Raw genomic sequence first — 20,818 nt, forward strand, 5'->3', positions numbered from 1 at the left:
CGCTCCCGCTCCCGGTAACGTATTGTTTTGATTGTTAGCAGCAGCAGCTTGGCTAACATCTTGCATGTTCTGTTGAGCTTCATTGTTTAACTCGGCTGGTGAAGGCAGTGCTCACATGGGTCACAGGTGACTTATACCTCATTCACACCAACGCAACTCCGGTTTAAGCTCCGTGCTAGAGCTTTTCAGGTTCAGAACCGGTTCTTCGGTTTAGCTCCGGCTCTTTTCACACCGCCCAGAGTCCGACTGGTGCTGCGTCATTGCGTCATCGTTTGCGTCATGACGTAACCGTTTGCGTGCCTGCTTCACAAAACCAAACAGCGCGGAAACCCCTCACAGCTCACACCGACAACAACAACAACAACAATGGCCGATTGTGCTCCAATCCTCTGTACCTCCTCGGAAGACCAGATTCCCAGTAGGTAACTGGTCTCTTGAGTGGACCACTGCTGCTTGTTAAGTTTCTCCATCGTTGTGTACAAACTGGATAAAACGCCGGCTTTTGTTGTTGTTCAGGAGTTGATAGAACCGTAGTTACAGACGTAACTATCGTTATAGCTACTATTTTAGCTTTGCACGGGCCAAACTGCATTAACTACATTGTGAAGTTTTTTCTGGTAGAAAAGCCCTGGTGAGGAGCTGAGGAAGTCCCACACAGTGTTTCTATGACAACGATATGTCAACAACGTATTACCGATGTTGTATGACAAACTGGCATTGATGTATCACCTGTTGATGCTACTGTACATTTTATTACATTGTCTTTCACTATAAGCACCAACCAGAAGATTCCTGCTATCACACTTTGTATAAATGAGGTCAGACAGACATATAGCATGGGAGGAAGACGATATAAGTCTCACACTCATCGGCACTAACATCCGGTGTCTACCCGTCCCAATTACTTAAAAAATAATCTATGTTCGGCCTGTGTTATGATTTTCATCAGACGGACAGTGCCAAATCATTGAATCAATTTTTCAAGCAATTTCAGTAACTTCACTCGCTTGAACTAGAAGCACTCCAATGCCATGCGCTCGGTTTTCTTTGGAATCAATGAAAAAAAGAACGCTGCAGCTCAGAAAAAGCACTATGTGGAGGTTGGTGACATCTTCTTGTATAGCTTCTTTTTTTTTTAAAACGTCTGTGTGAATTGTTCATAAAAGCTGATAGATTGTGTAGCAGGTCCCTTTCAACCTACGTCTCTAAAGCTGATGATGGCCATTCAATCGGTTGATAACATTAAAAAATGGTGGTTGTTCTTTTTTATGCTTTTTAATCAAGTTTTCAGGGCCTGTGGGAAGTTGCATGGGAGCAAAGAAGTTGAGTGTTTGCAGGATAACCGCAAACATCAACCAATGTTTTATAATAGAATCAAATTATGTTATGTACATTTAATTGTTTTTTAGGTATATGCAAGAAGCATTTAGACATACTTTTAATTGTTAAGCTTTCTGAATTTGCATTCATTGCATGGCGCAAGGGGTTAGAAGTTCAAGGGATAAATACAAAGTAAGGTTTGACAGCCTGTCAACAGCAGCATATCATTATTGTTTGTGGTGACGCAGTACAAGGACTGCCTTGCCATTTTTAGAGAAAAAACATAAATTCAAAGGCTCTCTTTATACAGGTTTTTATGCACCTGGAAACGTTTTTGTCTATCCACCTGCATTCAGCTTTTCAAAACTCTTTATTTTGTTCATGTTGACCAGCGTAGCAATTCTCCTTGGTGCTTCTTTTGTCTTACAACGGTATTTTTCCACAGGCCCTGAAAACTGCAGTCATTAAACCGCTCTTAAAAAAGAATAATCTAGATGCTTCAGTAATGAACAATTACAGGCCCATATCAAACCTCCCATTTCTAGGTAAAATCATTGAAAAAGTTGTTTTTCAACAGTTGAGTAATTTCTTGCATTTAAATAACTGTTTCGATGTGTTCCAGTCAGGCTTTCGTCCAAACCACAGCACTGAGACTGCTCTTGTAAAGGTCTTTAATGACATCCACTTAAACACAGACAGTGGCAGAACTTCAGTGTTAGTATTATTAGATCTCAGTGCTGCGTTTGACACTGTTGACCACAACATATTACTAGACCGACTGGAAAACTGGGTGGGACTTTCGGAAACAGTTCTAAATTGGTTTGAATCCTACTTAAAGGACAGAAACAACTTTGTTTCTATAGGTAAATACACATCTGAGTTGACAAATATGACATGTGGGGTTCCTCAAGGCTCCATCTTGGGGCCTCTTCTCTTTAACATCTACATGCTACCACTGGCTCAGATAATGAAGAACAACAAAATAAGTTACCATAGCTATGCAGATGACGCACACATTTACATAACAATTTCACCAGGAGACTATGCTCCAATTCAAACACTGAGTAAGTGCATTGAACAAATCAATGACTGGATGTGTCAGAACTTTCTCCAATTAAACAAAGATAAAACTGAGGTAATGGTTTTTGGAGCCAAGTCAGAACGTATAAAAGTTAGCGCTGAGCTTCAGTCTGCAATGTTCAAAACAACAGATAAAGCCAGAAATCTAGGTGTAGTCATGGTCTCTGACCTGAGTTTCAACAGTCACATTAAAACAGTTACTAAATCAGCCTACTATCACCTAAAGAATATATCTAGGATTAAAAGACTAATGTCACAGCAGGATTTGGAAAAACTTGTCCATGCTTTTATCTTCAGTAGACTCGACTACTGCAATGGTGTCTTCACAGATCTCACTAAAAAATCTATTAGGAAGCTGCAGCTGATTCAGAACGCCGCTGCTCGAGTCCTCACTAACACTAAGAAAGTGGATCACATCACTCCTGTTCTGAAGTCTTTACACTGGCTTCCTGTGTGTCAAAGAATAGATTTCAAAATACTGCTGCTGGTTTATAAAGCACTGAATGGTTTAGGCCCAAAATACATTTCTGACCTCCTGTTAAATTATGAACCATCCAGATCTCTCAGGTCTTCAGGGACTGGTCAGCTTTCTGTCCCCAGAGTCAGAACTAAACATGGAGAAGCAGCGTTCAGTTATTATGCTCCAAATATCTGGAACAAACTCCCAGAAACCTGCAGGTCCGCTGCAACTCTGACTACTTTTAAATCCAGACTGAAGACTTTTCTTTTTGTCGCTGCTTTTAATTGAACTATTCATATCTTAGACTGCACTGTAACTTTTATCCATGTATTTTTTCTTTTAATGTTTATTTGATTAGCTTTTCTTTTTAATGACTGATTTTAAATGCCATTTTCTTAATGTCTTTCATTTTTTGTAAAGCACTTTGAATTGCCTTGTGTTGAAAAGTGCTATATAAATAAACTTGCCTTGCCTTGCCTTACCTGTACTTTAGTGTGGAAAATGACATTGAACTAAAATTCCAAGACCCAAGACGAGGCAGATGTCTGAATGAATAATTGACTCATGTTATTGTTGATGTACCATTTTCTAAAGATTTTAGTGCTCGGAGATAGTCGTCTAAAAAAAACAAGGGAATGAGGAAATTAACATAATTTGTCACCACATCTTCAGATGAGGAAGATGTTATCATCCCCTTGGAGAAGATGAAGTCCAGTATTGTGCATGTGCTCCATCACGTGATATGTCATTCATTAGTTCTTTAATAATGCTGTATTTGGGGTTATCACCATGAATGTCAATCACTGAATTGGTAGAAAGTCAATGCTATGATAGAAAGCTATTTCATTAAAGTCATTAGTAAATCCTAAACAATACTGAATCCATTCATAAAATGTAAGTTGTTATACTTGAGTGTGTTTAGCTTTCTCTCCTCTATTGCAATCATGCCACTTGTCCATTAAAAAAGTATTTTATTGCTGTAATTATTTCTAATTTCCATACTATGGTCATGAACTGTTCCAATATTGCTGCTTACACAGTTCGAAATTGGGGATGAAATCCACAGTCCTCGTTGTTTGCAAGTTCAGCCATTTCTAATATGAGTCTCCTGCCATCTGATGTAAACAAACTGACTAAAAGTTGGTCTTTTTAGTTTCCTATTTATGTTTCCCATGATGGTGTTTGCTCCCTGAGCCACGGTGGGGAAATCAATCCGTTTATATGCATAGCTGGTACAAAACACCAGCAATAAATATACACAAATCTACCAGAACAAAGATACCAACTTCATTTAATTAACACACTACTGAAGCCTCAAATTAGCTCTGGCCGAACTAAATGTATTACTACTGCATAAACGACACATACATGTACCAGTAGCACACCTGTGAGAGTGTGAGACCGTTTATGTCGAAGTGTTTTAAATAGTAAGGTTTTAGTGAAAATGCGTGTGTTCGGAAATAATGATACCACTGAAAAAATTCGATTCGGATTCGACAGTTAACGTTGAAGCATGTGAAAAATACTGAGAATTTAAGCTAGCAAGGCATGAGTAGTTGATATGGAAATGATAATTTGGTGGCTGAAGTATTCCTTTAAACTTACTAATTCATTCACCAACCAAATACCAAACTATTTAGTGCTTTCTATCCTGGGTCAGCAACTATCAGAACTGTTGAAAGCGTACAAGTTAAGTATTTGATATCCATGAAGTCATGGGCCTTTTGACAAAGAGATTTGAAGAACTACTATGCTTTTGGGGTTTTATCTTCCCTGTAGCATAGGTTTTTGTGCATGTAAGTGGTTTTCGATTGCTAAAGCGATTGACCAATCACAACAGAGCCAGCCAGCAAACCAATCAGAGTAGACTGGGCATGACTTCAGACAGAGGGTGGAAATAGGTGATGCAGAACAGGCAGTATGAGAAAAAGAAAGACTATTTTTGAAGAATAAAGCGTGTAAACGTGTCACGGTAGAAGCACTAAAAGTAAATACAAATATGAACCTGAACATTTGCATAATGTCCTCTTTAAAAAGTGATGCATACGAGGCAAAGTTATCCAGACTGATATCATGAACATCTGTTTTAGTTTTGCCTCAGATGATTGTATAGGTTGACCTGTATGAGTGACTGTTGCTTAACAAATCCACGCTGACTTGTTACCCCAAAGCCGAGCTATAAATTATTGAGTCTCACTTCATGAAACTTTTTTTCCTCAGTGCACTCTTCTGTGCTCCAGCTGAGAAGATAAGCCGCCTCGAGGTGCTGGCGAGTTCCAAAACAGTGGCGTCAACGTTCTGGTTTCACTTCCAGTGTTCTTGGCAGCTGAACAAGATGCACTTCCATCCCTTGAGCCTGTCAGGACCGCTGAGCATGCCGGGGCTTGCGCTCCGATAAGCCACAAATTGTGTCTCTCATGGCACTGCTGCTCTGTCTCTTCATCTGTGTCTGTGCAAGGCTCTCACACACACACACACACACACACACACACACAAATCCAGCTACGCCACAGGAATGGTGGGGGTGATAGGCTAGTGAATCGACATGCCAGCCTCCACTAGGTGAATGGACGGGTGACGATGTGAAGGTTTCAGGGGATAAGTGGGTTCAGTGAAAAGCTCATCCTCGCCCTTTCGTGGCGAATCATATCCCATTAAGGGGTTTTTGTCCTGTGATGAGGATGCTGCCGGTGCTCCTCAACAATCCCATTACAGATCATAAACGGAGCTGGGGATGTGGCCTGAGAGCACTCAGGCTGCTCCTCTAAGGCTGCCAGCCTTTGTGTGTATGGCGACTTTGCCACATCTGTTAATGTCTTTTTAACTATTTAATGTTGGGAAGTGTTTCTTCAGAGCCTCTGTGTTCCTGTCTGATGGCTCCTGGTCAAAGGTTATTGGCACAGGGACTGGTTTCATTTCACTCACATGTGGATTTGGCTTAAGATGTTTGAAAACTAAGACAAGCTTGACACCAGAGAAAGGCTTGGTGGTGGTGCTTCGCTGGACTATGCATTAAGCCATCATCAAAGTGCTCCCTTTTTGTATTCCTTTTAAATGTTTCATACGTTTTTGGGATGCCATCTTATATAAAAAAGCATAGGAAATTAAAGAACAATCAATTCAAACATGTGTTTTTCTTATGTTTATGTTAGTAAAATGCCCAACCTTGACTATATTGATTTGTATCTGTGCAAACGTTACTTTACTAGAGAGGTTCTTTTTCACCATTCCTCTACTGCATATGTGTAAGTTCTCAAAAATGTTAAATTGGAAACACATTTCAAATAAGCAGAACATAGTCTCTTTACCGGCAGCAGAAGTGACCGAGAGATAGCTAGATTTAGATAGAGAGTTAGCTTTAGCATATAGGGAACGTTTTACAGCAAGCATGTCAGCTCTTGGGATGTAAATCAGACCCTGGAGCTTCCTTCCATTTCAATAACAAACTATACTATGCAGTATTTTTCAAGGGACACAAAGTATGTGTGCTTTAAGATCCCTTTCAGAGTTTTTTCATATGGGTAACCCACATTAAACTAAATATTAATCATGAGAGTATTTGACATACTGTTAAACGTGCACGGAAGAAGACTTTAAATGAGGAGCTTAAAAGTCTTCCTCCAATATCTCTTGGGAAATAAAACTCTCTCCTATGAGGATGTATATTTTTTAATACCGTGCTCGTTAGGGCTGCACTAATCAATATTTTTTATATTATGCTTCATTAAATTGTGATAGACGTCACTGAGAGACATGAACCCAAAGCGAATTAGTTCTACAGAGTATTTTAGTTTCGGATCACTGTTTTGGTTTTCTGGCACACACACTCTGCTCTCATTAACCTTGTTGATTTCAGGTAGTCTAGCACAAAACAGGAAATGCAGATGAGAAATTAGTTGAGGGAGCGGTTAGCAACCAAGCGCCATATCTTTTCTAAGAAACATTTGGAAAACGTAGGTTTAAAGGTGGAGCCAATGCAAAAGTGCAAAAGACCGCAGTTCCTCAAATGGCCAATTGATGCTGCCTCCAGTAGTGATTCAATCCAAACAATATTACATTGCCCAACTTTAAGGCAAAAATAGCTTGGTGTTCTGACCTACTACATGAATTTAAGACGCCTAACCCAAAACACTGTTACAACATTATTTCAAATGTAATCAAACCATGAGAGTCTGGAGGACTGGACAAAAAGGAAAAAAAGATGGAGGAAGTCTGGTCCCCCTACATTTAAATGCAACTACTAAACTAAACTAAATAAAGAAGTTGGAAAACTGGACCACCAGATCCTCCATACTAAAAAGAAATGACAAAAGGAAATAAGTGGTAAATAAAAAGAGTGAATATACCTTTATATTTTTCTTTGTAGTAGATAAACATATAAAATAAAAATAATTGAAAGTCAAATGACGACTTACACTCAGTGAAGCAGACATCCTATTTTCCTTGCGTATAATATTCTCAATTGTATTTCTCTGTTGTGTTTCCTGTGTAAAGAGTACAGAGCTACACAGGCAGTGCATATCGTGTCATTACCAAACGTGGTAATTAGTTTGGCTATTTCTAAGCTGCTTGAAATGTGACTTAGAAGTAAAACAACGTTGAGCTTTGAGCAAACATTACTTTATTATGCATGAGTGGGCAACTTCTGTTTTATGCAATCCAATGCAAAAGCCCTTTTTACATTTACCATTGGTTAATTTTTTTTTTATTTCGTCAATTTAGTATATTTGTCTTTCAAGTTTGTTTGCATGTGTTTTGGCAAATTTGTATTTTTTTTATTTGCCCTTTTAAACTGCAGCTCGTTTCTCCTAATGCAAGTGTTCTATCTCACACAGGCTCCGCCCTCTATTGGACTCTATGGGTACTACTCTACTACTACTACGGGTTATGGCTCCATTTGCTGAGGAGGAAGAAGATGACTTCGCCTCATCGGTGTCTGGCACTTCCGGGTCCGGAGTCCGCGGAAGTCCACCGCACATGTCTGCCCACCAGGACTTCCCCCTGGAGATGGCCATGACGGCGGAACGTGTTGGACTACCGCTTCCCCCACCACTGCCGCCAAAGCCGGGAAGCCGCCTCCGTCAGGGGTTTGACGTTGCGGCCCGCCTGGCGCAACCGGCTTTCGTCTCGCCCCTGTTGCTAGATATCTGGCAGTGTGTGGAGGCCTCGTGGCAACAGCCACTGAAAACGAGAGCTCCGGTGGCAGGTATTCTGAGGGTGCAGGGCCGCACGGAGACCTCATATCCCGGCGTGCCCCCCCTCGATGAGAGCCTAGCAGCAGATCTGCTCCAAAGCACAGGCAGCAGGCTGGGCGGAGAACAAGAAAACTCTGCCCCCGCTGCCGGATTTTGCTCAATGCAGCCCCCATCGAGAGTGAGATGTACGCCCCCATCGAGAGACAGGTGTACGCCCCAATCGAGAGAGAGGGCAGGCTACGTGCCACTCTGTCAGAGAACAGACAGACGTCCCTGCTTCAGGCAGTTTGCAGACTGTGACGGGGGGGGCAACGGTGACAGTCCTGACCATCATGCAGACCCTGGGTCTCATGGCGGCTGCTCACCACGTGGTACCGCTGGGGCTATTGCACATGCGTCACCTACAGAGGTGGTTTGCCAGCCTAGATCCCAAGAGACACAAACGACGTCTGGTGACAATCCCCCCCTCAGTGGAGGGCAACCTCCGATACTGGGGGTCCCCAAAGCATCTACTGAAGGGGGACTCCACTGGGGCGGGTGACCTCCTACGTCAAGGTGTTCACAGATGCATCTGTGACAGGATGGGGGGGGACCTGCCTAGAGAGAGCTATAGGTGGTGGCTGGCCTCTGACAGAGACCCGGCACATCAACCTTCTCGAGCTACAGGCAGTAGTACTGGTCCTACAGCACTTCAGACCCTTACTACAGGGAAAACATGTGGTTCCACCCACTGTACCCATAGAGTCCAGTAGAGGGCGGAGCCTGTGTGAGATAGAACGGTGGTTACGTATTGTAACTCTAGTTCTATAAGCACAGGCGGAGCCCTCTACCTAGGGGCCCTGTCTTTCCTATGCCACTAGCTGAAGAGGGTGTAGGATGACAGTCGGAGGTGTAGCTGCCTAATATACTGTGAGGCCTGCGCTTGCGTTCGGTTAGGCTCGCCCTGATTGGCCGGCTACGTTTATGCAAATTCAGTAAGAGAACGCTCGTGTGTCATTGATGAAGAGAAGTACCTATAGAGTCCAGTAGAGGGCTCCGCCTGTGCTTATAGAACTAGGGTTACAATACGTAACCACCATTTTGGGCCGCTGTAGCGCGTTTGCCCCTGTCGGCCAACGTAGATTTGAGATGGGAAAATCTATGTTTCAAAAGTTTGACCACCTTCACAAACTTTGGACTAAAAAGCACACATTTGTATTTATTAAACAACAGATGACACAGCTTGTTAGCAAAGATATATAGAGTAAATTGGAACTCTTGGCATTTAAATTGGCAAACATACAAAAATAGTTCCCCACATAGTGTACAAGGTGTGCTTAAAGTACGACGACCTTATACTCACATTATTTATTCCTCTCATTATGGAAGTAGAGCATCTAAGGGTGCATCTTCTTCACATTCACCCATGTACAGTATGCATTCCTCTTCACTCCTTGCTCCAAAACTCCAGTGCCGAAGCCTCTTGTAAGCATCGCCATTAATCAAACAGGCAGCTTGCGGGTTGTTTTGTAAGAACAAAAACAAGTGGCATAAATAACTAAAACATCATGTGAAAGAAGAAGAGACAGTGCTGAATAAGAAGTGAAAAAGGGGGAAATCACAGGCAATGTCACCTTGACTCCTGCTAATTTACAAAACAGCGACTCAAGCACTAACTTCCTTCAGGATTAATATCGTAAAAGGCTTTAGCTGTTGTTTACATTGTCAAGATGTTTATCCATAGCCCCAAATGTGGCTAGCTTCACATTTATGTATTTTATTAAAAGTATGGCCAGCTACAGAATGATAACAGTATGTATTTTCTGGCAACAGTTGCAACCCCTGAGCTCTTTAAATGGAGCCAACTGGTTTGCTGGCCAGAGCTCATTTAAGTTGCTCAGGAAGCCAAATAAAAGAGTTATTTTTTCTTTTTATTAAGAAGAATTGGAGGTCTGATTACCGTGACAGCAGCCATGTTCAATATGACATGAATTCATCTTTGGCAGATTCAGGGGCCATCATCATTAAAAGGCATTCATTTTCAACCAACACACTAGACTTGCTGACAGTGAGAATGTATGTTTTCTGAGCTTGGGGGCCATTACAGCCGAACATGTTATCTTTAATGCTTCATGAAGGCCCACATGGCAGCAAGGAAGGGATTTGGCTTCAGAACCATAAGGGTCGCCAGTCCAAGTCACGATTAGACCGAAATACAGTGAGCTGGGAGGTGACAGTTTGCATCCTGGGCACTGCTGAGGTGTCCTTGAGCAAGGCACCAAACTCCCAACTGCTCCATGGCTTGAAACAATTGGCTCTTCTACACCTCTCCACAAATGCACGTTTACACAGTAGGTCCTGTTTGTGCATGTGTTTTGGGACTATGTTTGTAATGTAATGTAAATAACACCAGAGTGAACATTTTAATTTCCCTTTATAATTACTACAGAATGTCTTGATCTAAATCTCAAGCATATGTAGGACAATATCAATTATCCAATATCAATCACTATTGCAAATCTGGTTTCTAAAAAGGAATTGAGTATGATTTACAGTGATATTAATGTTTGGAATACACGTTTTGCTCATAGAAAACCTGAATGTTGCAGCAGCAGTAAGAACAGAAGAATAAACTTAGCAGAAAGAAAAAGTAGAAATTGAAAATGCACTGATTTCAGGTGAAGAAAAACTTTGTTAAGTCTAATTTTGATGCAAACATATGTTAATTAGTTTGAATGTAGCACAACTTGAAAGTGATTCGAAAGTGAACCCTAACCTAAAGTTTTGCAGCAACTTTATTTGTAGTTTCATTATAGGAGATGCACTGTGAACAAGAAGCAATCATATTTCAATTTTTACCTAGCAGGTTTGTTGCACAACATGGCTTTATTTACTCAAATGTCAAGTGCAATATGTTGTCCCTAAAATCGTTGAATAGAAATGATAACGTATCTTGATCTCAATATTTAAACAAAAACAGCATGATTATAATTTGTGGCCATAACAGTGCAGTAATGATATCACTGCAGCTCAATCAAGCAGCACTGATTGTTGATCACTGCTTCAAGGTGTTTATGCTGCAGAGGCTGGGAAAGTCTCATTATTGACATTTGTGCAAAAGGCATAAATCAACAAATCTAGCCACTCCAAATGAAAGATATGACACACAACTAAAACTACTTATCAGAGACAGATGCAGGAGGGCAGAACAGTCTCCTTCCAAAAATGTTGGTTACAACTCATCTGTCATGAAGGCTTGTTAGAAGCTAACACTGTGACACATGTGCTTGATCATGCTCGCTGTGAGATGCGGTATTGATCAGCTGGGCAGGGTCCATCGGGGTGTCGCACACGCCACCGAGTCCTCCAGTGAATTGATCATTGAAAATCATAAATAATAAAGTGGCATGTCGTTCTGACTTCCTATTGACTTCCCCATTAGCAGCTGATTGATACAAGCTTTAACAAGCACACTAATTTGCAGCGTCATCTCACTTTTCTGGTGGCTCTGCAACCTTCCACTAAATGAAAGGTCAACAGGTGCACCGTTTCATCGAGCTGCCTTTACACACTCTGGGATGTTTACTCCTCTGGCTTACTGCATTTCAGAATGAAACCACTCCAACTTCACTTCACAAAATGTCTGAACTTAACCCGCTTGGTCCAAGAATGTACAATATCTAAATCCAAAATGTATAACACTGGAAGAAAAGGCGGAAAAGGGTAAGTGTACCAACATGCAAAGAGATTATAGTCTGGCCTGAATTGAATTCCACTTAAACATTGCATTATTTGATTAGTCAGTGGAAGAGGCAACCATTTCAAAATGTATCCTGTGTGTCATTCAAGCTTATCTTGGCCTGTCTAGAATAAGACATACAATACAGACATAATCAACTTACTGTACAATAAAGGTATATGACCTCAATCATTTCAAGGATAAAGCCCACCATAGGGTCTTCAAATGTGCTGTTTTGTCTGTCCAAATATATTCAGTTTACAATCGTATATAACCAAGATAAGCCTCAAAACATTTAAAGATGCCATATAATGCTAATGAAACTCCCTCTGGATGGAACTTGCTACCTGACCACTTTGCAGACCATTTACATGCACAAAAATATATATCACATATAGGAAAGGGAAAACCCCAAAAGCATAATAAAGCCTCTTTAACAACTCATAATTATTTATAAATTGTAGTAATTGACATATCATATATCATATATCAGTCAGCTTTAGTATTATTAGGCGTTAAAACTATTTCATCATGTTTACAGTTAATCAAAATTAAAAAGCAATCAAAAGCATTTAACATGACTGGCAATCACTTTAAAGGCAATGATGAATAATGATGAAATCACTTGTAAGTCCGTCCTTGTGTTCTTGTTTACAATTTCATATAATATACTCCGCAAACGAGGTCATGTCTGTCTGTTTGTTTGTTTGTCTGTGCAATTTCTGGAAAAATATTCTATCTGATTTTCATGTCATTTGGTGTAAGAGTGTGTTGCATTGGCCATGGAAGAAGGCCATACATTTTAGAGCAGATCCACGTTTACTTTGACTAACAATGCGAGATTGGGCATTTGTGCTTCACCATCGTAAAGTCAGAATAATTGGGAAAAGTAGTTCCTGACTCGGAAATGTCATGTGTTGTTTAAATGCTCTGAGCAACATCAAAAAATACATCTCCTTTTTCCTTTTGTTTCCATTTGACTTAAAGCTCATGAACGTAAATGCACCATTGGCTTTGGCGGAAACTCGTGTTCTCAAAGTGCAATTCTAGTTACATAGTTTGAAAATTGAAGAACTAAATACAAAGAAGATACAAGTTAACTTTTCTGTAATAATTTGATGTAAGCAAACCTCATTCTTTCACACCCTGTAACGACTCTTCCGGCTGATATGCCAGCTACTTTGTCTGGAGAAGTGGGAAAATGCATTTCGGATAAGGAAAAGTGAATTAATCTATCAAGGAGAAACGTCTTCGAAACAAATGTTGCCAAAAGCAACATAGGGGTAAACAAAATACCAAGCGTGTAATCTAACTTTGTACATTTACTGTTGGCTTTCTTCATGATTCAGAAGAAATGGCGATGTTTGCCTAACGGCTGTTACATCCACGCATTGGGATTCTGTTTTAAGCCTCTCAAAGGAAATGCTAGACTGGGGACGCTCAATCTAAAAATCATGAAGTGTGTGTTTGCATTCAGAGCTGAGGGGAAAACATGGGGAGACGATGCTGAGTTGCTCCTCTCGAGCCTGGTGGAAGAAGTCTTTACTGCAGGGCTTCTATCAAAACCTGTTAGGCGTGTTTAAGAGGACACTCGTTGCTAATGGTGCACACAAACGTCTTAAAGAGCAGGCATGTGCAAGTTAATGAAGCGGGGGTCCCCACTTGCTTCCCCTGCTGAGATCATTTAATGATTCTCCTGCAACCTATTTATGGGAGCGCTTGGTGAACATAACAGAGGTTAATAAAGTAGAGGTCAACTCTTTATCACGCCTGCCCAGTAACTGTTTTCCCCTCTCCTGCACTATAACTCATAGACGCATTTCTCATTAACGATCTTCCCCATAGGGCGAGTAAATATAAATGTACTGCACAGAGTTTAATTCCTTGATTCCCGTGGGCACGTTTGCTTGATCGTCAAATTATTCCGGGTGCCATGGCTGGCATGTATTTCATGCTAATAGTCTGCATCTTACCGGAGGCTGGAAAAACAAGTGTAGCACGCATATTACACTGAAAAATGACAAACGCTGGCCAATCAGGGGTGTAAAAAGCTGATAGAGTGAGACAATGCACATTGGAGCCTTGAGTTGAGTCATTTCATACGGAGGAGGGAGCGTGTAGCACTGGCAGAAGGGAGTATTAGAGGAAAGGGTGTGTGTGTGCATCAACAGTGTGTAAACACATTTGTGCCTTGTAGGAAATCATAATGCAATAACCGCTTTGGTAATAACTGCGGCTGTGTAAACATGCAGTGTGAATACACTGTGGAGGCAGTGGAGTCCACCTGTAGTTTGTGGACTTGTGTCTGTCTCTGCTACTTATGCAAACTGTCACTGTCTTCCTTTGTTAACATCAAAAGAAAACCTCCTCTTTCAAATACTAATTTGTTTGTACTGACAGTACTTTAAAAGACTGGAAAATCTCACTCGGTACAGTGCTCCAGGTGTCTGTCCTTCACATTCAATAGTTCCCTCTGGCTCGTTTACTGTCAAAGCGTCACAAATTCAACTATGGATTTACTCTAGAGTTGTCTACGGTGGCCAACAGGTGCAAACATATTTCCAAAAGGAGAAAAGCGCTGCAGTTTGAGAAACTAAACGCAGATGCATGGTTTATATTGAGACAAAACCTTCTGGAGATCCCCGTTGTTTAGCAATGGAAGAAGCCTGGAACAGACTGTGTAAGGCTGGTTTTTAGCCTTGCAGAAATCCTCTATACTATTGAAGTAGTGGCTAATCATTTGCTGGCCCTAACAGCCTCAAGTGGCAAATATCCGGTACCTTTGTGCAAAAAACATATATTTCTCAGACAGCTGTGAAAGGTACAATCCTGGAACTTGCTATCTAACCACTTGTAATCTTGAAACAATTTGAAAAATGCTACCAAGCCTTTACAATTCAGAAGCAAACTGGTTCCCATAGTTTCCAAGTAGCTTTTCAATATGTCCTTCATTGCATATTTGATATACTTTTTTGTATGACACTGTATTCTGGTTCACACTGGTTTTCTAATCTCCACATTTCCATGAAGCCTTATAGGGTTGGGTGTTACAATCTAGAATGTGCCATATGTGTCCCTATAAACAATAACTAAATAAATATAAAGCTTTCAAACTAATGACACCATTGTTTGAAATGTGCTTGCTTATATATGTTCGGCCTTTACTGTGGTACTAATCTAGAATGTTACAATCTACAAATATATTAGTGATACATACAACAGCATTAAAGAGGGACTTATACTAGACTTATAACTGCTTTTGTCACATTTAGGAATCACTATTAATAAACGTACACAAATATCATGCACAGATTAATGGCACACTGGCTCAGAAGAAAGCAATGCTAGTTTTATCGCATCAGAATATACAAAGTGTGCTTCCTCCATTGGGTGTCTCTTGTTGTACAAATGAAACTGGTATTTGTGTCTCCTCCTCAGCAGTTCTCCTGGTGGTTTAAGCACTACCCTCCATCATAGCAGCTTTTTAAATGAATGGCTGCCTTTATATTTCCTTGCTGAAGCTTCCTCCAGGAAGTCTCTCCGTGCTCCTCTGAGCAGCAGACGTCCTTCAAGATTAAAGACTGGCTCAGTTTCGGGGCGATGTGAGGATGAAGAATGGAGGGGAGTTAAAATGGGAGAAATGATCATGTGTGTTAAGAGTGATGGGGAAAGAAGTCCTTTTCAGTGTACTGAATCACTCCAATCTGTTTATTTAAAAAGATTTGTTTAAAGGATTTATTGCCCAGTGCTCCATCTGCGTATAGTCAGACTCACTGAAGTGGAACACGGATTAACCTTCAGCTGGATAAAGACACCATTTCTATACTGAAAGCCCTATTACGTACAACTCTTGTGTTTTTTCAACACCTAATTGTTTTAATCCAATATTTGGTACAATGCCCCTTGACCCTTAAATGGAGGAAACAAATCCACGCACAGTCCGTAGCATCAGGGAATTGAACCTGCATCCCTCCGGTTTCAAAGACAAATCCCACAAACTGAGCTTCTACCACTTAAGACATGAGAGTAAGTATTGTGCTTTAATGCATTAAGCTTAAATGACATCTTGTTATCCTATCTCTTTCCTTCTGTTTCAAAATAGATCATTTAAAGGGCTGTTTTTAAAAATGTCTTCAGTTTCACAGATATGCAGCAACAAGCGTTTTGTTTTGAATGTCAGAATAAGTATTTCCCTCAGGAACACGTAGACAGGAAGGCATCATGTGTCTGTGCACACATTCAAATCCCTGCTGATGATGTAACACAGCTTTGCTTTTGTTACGGGCATATTATGTCCATGTAGACTGAGAGCACACTGTGGATTAGACAAAAAGTCAAAACCCAGCTGAGGCTCCTACTGGCAAAACACTCCCCGCTGGCTTCCCACCTGAAAACACTACCAGCTGTGTGAGATGGAATGCCTGCTGGGTGCTGCGGAACACAATATGTGTGTCCTGTAGAGTCAAAGTAGTACCACAAAGGCAACAGAACGTGTGTGGAATGTTTTTGTTCCTGTTTTTGGTAGGTTTGGGCACAAAAGCAACTTGTTATGTAAAGGGAAGGTTTTCTTTTTTTTGTTGCAAAAAACACAGCATGTGAAGTTTGAATTTGGAGCTAACAAACAATGGTTTTCAGAAGAAGACCTGCTGAGCATGAATGCCTTTTTCACACTCTCACAGTGAGACACATTCCCAGCTGCCATCCAGAAACTGGCCACTTTGCAGCTCAGGTATATAGACCATGTTTGTGCATTTAATATGAACCCTTATAGTCACCTGAATATCATATTCATTCAAAATGCATTCAAAAATCCTAATTCATGTGTTTCTACAACAGCTGGGCATTAGATAGATTTATATTGTTATTGATAAAAGAGACAAAAAATCCTACACAAATGTGGACATTATTATATTTCACATGTGACTTTTTCTTATGGTGGCCGACAGGTGCAAAAGCGCTACAATGGCCTATAACATTTAGATAGTCAAACATCACTGTCGTCGAAAAGTGACCTCAAATGTACTTTTTATCGGCTTACTTTAACAATGAGATCACATGATCCTTCTAATATTATTCCAGATGAGCTGTAAGCTATCTAGATAAGCTAACCTAGTAATTTAAAATATATTGACAAAACACTGATGAAATAGGTTAACTGTGCCAACAGTGATAGGGACCACATGAACAAGCTCAGGTCCCAGCTGTGTGCATCATTTTTTAATGTCCCCTGGTTTCTTGCAGCGTTTTTTATTTGCAGTGCATTGTATTTGTAGCTTTTTCCACTCTTTAAGTAAACGATGCTCATCGTGGGTGAATATGTTTCTTCATTTGCATGTGTTTTGGCACGTGTGGTTTTTATATTTACTTAATTATTAAAGCTGCAGAGCATTTCTCCGAGTTGAAACGTGTTTGTCGGCCACAGCATTACCTGGTTTTAAAGGTCCCATGTCATGCTTTTCCGGGTTAGGATCTCCAACAAGCCGTTTAGGACAGAGAGTGAATACACATACTTTACAGAGTTGCTGTATGAGAAACCATGTGATTTTGGAACATTGAACAATATAAATCTATTTTAGTAGACCTCAACAATGGAATTATGATCAGTAGAAATGGCCAAGACATGGAACCTTTAAAGGCTGCCATACAGTAAAGTGATGTCATTTTTATATAACTTACTTCTATTAGTGTTACCTAGTCATTATACTGACATTACTGATGATTATTTAACAAAAAAGGTATTGTGAGAATACAATCTTACAATATCATTGGGATATCAAGGTATTCCATTTTTGTTCTTTCTCCATATTGCCCAGCCCTATGTTTCATCGTGGCCACGTGTGGCAGGGGGGGGGGGTTTATTCCATACTATATCAGCTTTGCTTTTGTGTGCTCGGTTCTGTTGCATTTTTTCTGGGCCAGCCTCCCTCATCAAAGTGATTAAGCAATTACACTGATTATACCATGCTCAGAAGAACGAGGGAAGGACCCTAAAGTATTGAGTGCTAAAGCTTTCTTCGAGATAACGGCTTAATTTGTGCCTGCCTGATCAAAATCAAGCCTGTTCTTTACATCTTCAACCTTCCCTCAGGGGTGGGTGGCTCATGGGGAATTGAGAAGGTAAAGGAAAGATGAAGGTGGGAACCCTGCGATCCTTTATAACTTCATTTTTATGGCATATAGACCTTATGCAATGCACAGGCATGTTATTATCAGGCGTTGAGGAGGCCTCTCTTCTCCCCTCCTATAATAATTCACATTTCAGAACTGATGATACAGATAGGAGCTTCTAAGATACTGCATATGCATATCAAAGAGTTTGGGCAAAAATAGACCAACATGCAGTGCGTCTCTCTGCTACTGTGTGCATTCATAATGAAAGAGGAGTCTGAAAAGTCCCATGGATAACAGCCTATATGCATGGTTTCACACACACACACACGTCATACATTTCCCATCAGCCAAAAAAGCCAGTCATAATACACACATATGTTGGATACAACATCAAAATGTAACCACAGCGGAACTCAAATCACATCCAAGAGCAACGAGATTGAAGCCCGAGTGTGTGCACAACATGGGAAGAAGTGAGAGAGAGAAAAAGAGGGAGGGGGTGGATAAAAAGAGGAACTCACCCCTGGAGGATATCTGAAGGTAGAGGCGGGGGTCTGAAGCGCGTATGGCCGCGGTGTATCGATCCTCCATAACGGGCACCTGCGCCTTTTTCTCGGGTATGAGCCTGACCCTGAGGCGGCCCCCCTCGACGCCGAGCCACCACTCCAGAATAGTTGTGAGGTCCATTTCAAGGTAAAGCACCGGGGCCTCCTCGTGCACAGACAGCCCCCCGCATCCGGTCCTCACTATATCCTCTCCAATTTCCACCACCACTTGGTTTGATTTCCTGCTGGCTTTCGTCAAGCCCAATTTCAGAACTTTGGACAGCGGCCGCTGGTAGTAGAAGGGGAGCTGTCCATCAGCGGACGTGTTCCTCAGTGCTGAGTCAGACTTGGGATCCACAAAAGTGGCTATGGTTTTCTGCAAAGGAATGCAGAGCATCGTCAAGTTTGCGCGCACCATGTAACACCCGCTAAAAGTCTGGCAGTCGCCGTTCAGGGGTCTCTTTATGAACTCCGCCAGGTAATAGCGCAACAGAGAAGGGACTGCAAAATCCACAGCTAGGGTTTTCCTCTTGATCCTGGAGTTTATGGTTTGGCTAAAGTCCCTTTTGCTCCCTGTTTCCCCGCTGCTGCTGCTGCTGCTGCTGCTGCCCCCACCGCTGCTGATGTTGCTGAAGCCCGAGGTGGAGAGCTCCATCCCCGCTGTGATCCGTGGTGAGGCACACTGCAGCCCAGCAAAATATGTCGCAGAAGAAACAAGCAAAAACAATATCCTGGTGTCCATGGTGAAATAATTGTAGTATTTTCTTCGCAGGAACACCCTAATAATCCCACCGTCCGCCGCTTCCCCTCCGCTCGTGTCACATAAACGCAGCGCAAGATCTCAAAGTGCGAATCGATTATCCTGCGGGTCCTCCTCGCCGGTGCGCACCAAGCCGAAGGGAACTGGCTATTTACATGTGTTTACCACTGACTGTTGCAGTCCTCCCTTCATCAAGCGGAGAAAGTGCCATTTCCCCCCCAAACTCTGTTTCCCCCACACTCACACAGGCGCGCAGCTTCTAAGACAATGCCTTTTATCTCCTGTGCGAGCCGTGCGCGTCACTCTCCGGGACGCTGATTGATATGCCGGTCGGGTCCACTCCGGTGGCTTTCAAAGACTCCCTGTCTCTTGGCACAGTTGTGACGGCGGTACAAGTGTCTCTCTGTCAGCAGCGGGATGCAGTGTCGCGCTTTCCCCTCACAACTACACCATGCATGCACAACGAGTTTTGGAGGAGCCGAGCATCAATTAAAGTTTAAAAATACAATCATACCGTGCAGTGTTGGTTAATTGGAAAGCCTGCCAGCTATCTCTCAGGTTAATTGTCTGATGAGGATTTCGGCGCTCGTTTGGTGCAAACTGGCAGCTCTGTCGTGCCAGCACATGCGGTAAAGTCAGTCATTTGACGTCAATATAAGCCGTTTTCCCCCAACACGACTCCCTTGCGAAAAAGAAAGCCTCCGCCGTTCTGGACGCGTCTGGAGTGCTCTCAGCGCAGCCGTAATAGTGGCCCGTCTCTTATTGAAATTACAAGATGAGGCCAGAGCATCCAGTGTCTCTGGAGATTTCTCATTGAATCAACCGAGGCCCTTTGGTGCGTCCGGAAATTGGGAATTGGATGAGTCGCACTCTCGCCGTGGCTTTGTGTGCAAATCAAATAATGTTGTCAGCAGGGGAGGGCCGTTGGGTTGGAGAAAGCAGATTTGGGCTTAGTTGCTTCTATGTGCAGAGTCCTTAAACACCGAAGGACGCTCCATTGCACCAGAAAAAAACACGCCACCTGTGTAGGTGGTAAATCAAAGGGGTCAATTGTATGGGGCAAGGAGGCGGGGAGAATGCCGAAAATGGCTGTATGTAGCCTAAACATTCTCTCTCGCTCTCTCTCTCTCTCTCATCTCTCTCTCTCGTCTCTCAGTCCACTCGCGTTCTCTCTTCTCTCCGTCGTCTCTCTCTCTCTCTCTCTCCTCCTCTCTCTCTCTCTCTCTCTCTCTCTCTCTCTCCAAAAAGTTGATCGGATAACACACCCACTAGATGGCGTCAGCACATTTATGGTAATTCACACACCTCAGTTTCACTGACGATCCATTAATGCTTAATTACTTTGGATTTTTTTACACAGTCTCATTAGAGGCTTATCTATAGAGGGGGATAGTGTGGAAATGCTATATGGGCTGATGCATCACCGGATTTACTGTGTTTGGCAGCAAAGGTAGAAATTGGCTCATTCCATTTTCAGTGACAGTTTAATGTAATCTATTTTGACTGATATATTGGTGTAGAAATGCAGGGCCAGAGATATGTTACGGTGTGCGGGAGTCAGTGATATAATATAAATATGTCTTTATGTACACGTATTTTGGTACTTTGTAAATAAAATGGTGTATGTCC

General features: G+C 41.8%; 1 protein-coding gene across 1 annotated transcript in view; it reads right to left on the bottom strand.

Moving 5' to 3' along the window:
* Positions 1–19,977, bottom strand: part of alk (ALK receptor tyrosine kinase) — a 516,591-nt gene extending 496,614 nt beyond the window's left edge. Inside the window, 1 exon segment of the mRNA XM_034205980.1 lies at positions 18,406–19,977. Coding sequence (XP_034061871.1) covers positions 18,406–19,171 — 766 coding nt within the window. The 5' untranslated portion in view covers positions 19,172–19,977.
* Positions 19,978–20,818: the final 841 nt, after the last annotated feature.

Source organism: Gymnodraco acuticeps, unplaced genomic scaffold, assembly GCF_902827175.1.
Source record: "Gymnodraco acuticeps unplaced genomic scaffold, fGymAcu1.1, whole genome shotgun sequence".
NCBI lineage: Eukaryota > Metazoa > Chordata > Actinopteri > Perciformes > Bathydraconidae > Gymnodraco > Gymnodraco acuticeps.